Genomic DNA, 2,780 nt, shown 5'->3' with positions numbered 1-2,780 from the left:
CACACACACACACACACTTTCCCAGACATATTCGACATACTCACATTTTGGCCAGTTTAAGACGACACTGTAAACATTGTCTTCTGCCACTAGAAGCATATCACTGTTTAAGATCTGCGCTAAACTGTGGTAAGGTATATAGGATTTACATGCTATATACCTTACTATTATGTTGGCCTGCACAGTACTATTTTTTCCTGTTTCAAAGCCTTTAACAAAACAATCCCCAGTTCGGTTGCTGGATGCCTGTGGAGATGCCACACCTCCTTAGAGAGAAAGATACTTTCCGTGCAACAAGCCGTCAGGCCGTGAGGAAGTGATTGCAACGCCTGCTTGTACTGCTTTTTAAAGAGTAATTAATCCCTAAACCACTTAAGGTTTTTAGCTGAAATCCTATGTGTATGGATATTTAGTAGTGTTGATCGACTGATTCAGGTCCAAATCTGGACATTTTTGTGCAAACCATTTGAATTCGACATATTGCAATTTCACTATTGGCTGATCTGGAGGCAGGTGACGTAGCAGCTTTTCATTACCAGCTGCTCCCTCCTCCCCACCCACTCCTATGAAAGCAACATCTCAATCTGCAGACTGTGGCCTACTACGTAGCCTGACAGACAGAGACAGAGAGTTAGCATGTCTCAGCCGCTTGCCGCTACTAACGTTACAACACAGGTAGCACACAGAAACTTTTACAAGCTAATTTGCTTTTAGTGACTGTGTTTTCAGCACGGACACAGAAAGTCTGAGAGCAGTGGCTTGTGTCATACACTTTGTAGCCACAAGGCCACGCCCCATACTTGATTCTCTCTGCTGCATTTTTTATTTGCTGGGAGGGAGAGAGCTAGCAGAACTTAGAGGTTTAGCTACAGTTTAAGTACGTGGACTCAACTCCATTCTCATCCACCAGAGGGGTGTGACACATCCACAGAAAAGACTGCTAAGGATTTAATGTGGCAGTTCAACTACAGCTGGGTGAAATATTTTCACAAAAACAAGCCCTGTGAATTATTTTGATTTGTTCTGGCACCTTACTACAGGCACGACGAGTTTTTTTTACCTGCTATTGAATTGTTATTGAGTGCTATTTCAAACTTAAAAAAGTTCAGTGTTATATGATGAGTGAACACAAGTGAGAGGCTGAGTGAGCAGAGGACCAGAGGTACAGGCTGACAATGAAACTGGCAATGATTAGCAAATGCACACTAAAACACCAGACAATGACTCAATGTTTCATTGGATAAGATTGACACATTAGAACGATCCACAACGTTTTAAATATTGGCAGTGACTGGACAACTGAAATGTCAAATTAGGCCAGAATCACAGCTGCTGGTAAGGAGCCATGTTGTAAAACAACTTAGTTAAAACAAAGCCGAGACACAATGACATAGACAGTGATCAAATATGAGCCAAAAGACAGACTCTACAGACAAGGAAACTCTGCAAAGTCTTGGGAAAGTAGCATAATAAGCTGAAAGAAATAGAAAAACTAATTTTAAGTCAACTTCAAGCTGCGCCTTTCTATAACATACAGAACACTGTCTCATTGGGTTAATCCAATGGGAAATCTGGAAAAAAGATGAACCAGTTTGACAATAAGGTACAACTCCCACTGGGAGTAACTCAGTGTTGAGCATGTTTCCTGTATTGAAAATAACTACACTTCTGAAAAGGGGTGAAGAGTATCATTAGAGTTAACAAATGTGTTTCAATGCGCTAACATACCAGAAACAAAAAATTATCAATGCACATATGAATCAGCATACAGCTCAACATTTAAATTAGTGTCAACCTGTATGCATCGCCTGCTTCTCTTTGCTAAAATAGTTCCCAGTCACCTCGCATGCTACGCTTAGGGGTGCCGAGTAGATACCATACGACCTCCGCTCTCAAGGAATCAACACGGTGGCTTGAAGTTCTTTAGTTCCTTTCAGGCATACACTTCAGGCACCTCAAACAACCACATCTCACTCTATGGGGGTGGGAGGGTGTCACAGCAGCGTTCCTCCCGTATACTACCACCTAGAGAGTTTCTAAGATACACAGTCTTTGCCAGCTCCTGGTGGGCTCCCTCCACTTGTGACCAAATTGCGGAGCAGTTTGCGTCGACCAGCCTGATAGTCCTCCTCGTCAACATTGACCAACAGTTTTATAGCTTCATGGCCCACAGCCTGCTTTAAGGAATCTGTGATGAAGACCCCTTTGAGGGCCTCTAGCAATGATCCATTGATGTAGTCCCTCCAGAAGGCATCCAAGTAGGTGAGCTCAGAGAACTTGATGTCACAGATGATGGAGCCCAAGTCTCGGGATTTGAGGATAGTGTTTGCCTGGTTGAAGCGCTCAAACTGTCGCTCCACTGCCTCTTGCTTGTTGGAGAAGACGTTGCCCTGAAGGGCAGACTCATGCTGGCAGTATTCAGCACGAACCCGGAGGCGGATATCTGAAGGAGGAGAGCACAAGGTAACAGACATTACATTACAGTTAAGCAACGGCTGGAAGCTAGCATGGCATCAGACAACTGCCTAGCGTATGTTTCCTGAAGGTTCAAGGCCGAGGGATGCTCGAAATGAAGGCAGGGCAGAACGCCTGCTGTCATAGGGAGGGGTGAGATGCAATGAACCATACAAATGTGCATAATAGCACACTGTTTCAAACTTTCCTTTAATAACATATATTATGTTTAGTGTTGCACGGTGCACCGATACTTCAAAAGTATCGCGATTCTCAGAAATTAAAAACGTCACGATTCCTAAATTTATTAGTATCGATACTTTTAA

At 43.3% G+C, this 2,780-nt stretch overlaps 1 protein-coding gene across 1 annotated transcript; it reads right to left on the bottom strand.

Moving 5' to 3' along the window:
• Window positions 1–6: 6 nt before the first annotated feature.
• On the bottom strand, window positions 7–2,444 carry LOC118324854 (death effector domain-containing protein-like; the record flags this gene model as incomplete). The annotated part of the gene is given in 1 exon segment (XM_035657345.1): window positions 7–2,444. A coding segment is annotated over 1 exon segment (408 nt), but the record flags the coding sequence as incomplete, so codon positions are not given.
• Between the last annotated feature and the right edge of the window lie 336 nt (window positions 2,445–2,780).

This window comes from Morone saxatilis, unplaced genomic scaffold (assembly GCF_004916995.1).
Source record: "Morone saxatilis isolate NCDOM2014 unplaced genomic scaffold, NCSU_SB_2.0 Contig15, whole genome shotgun sequence".
NCBI classification, from domain to species: domain Eukaryota; kingdom Metazoa; phylum Chordata; class Actinopteri; family Moronidae; genus Morone; species Morone saxatilis.
This window is presented reverse-complemented; position numbering and strand designations above follow the sequence as displayed.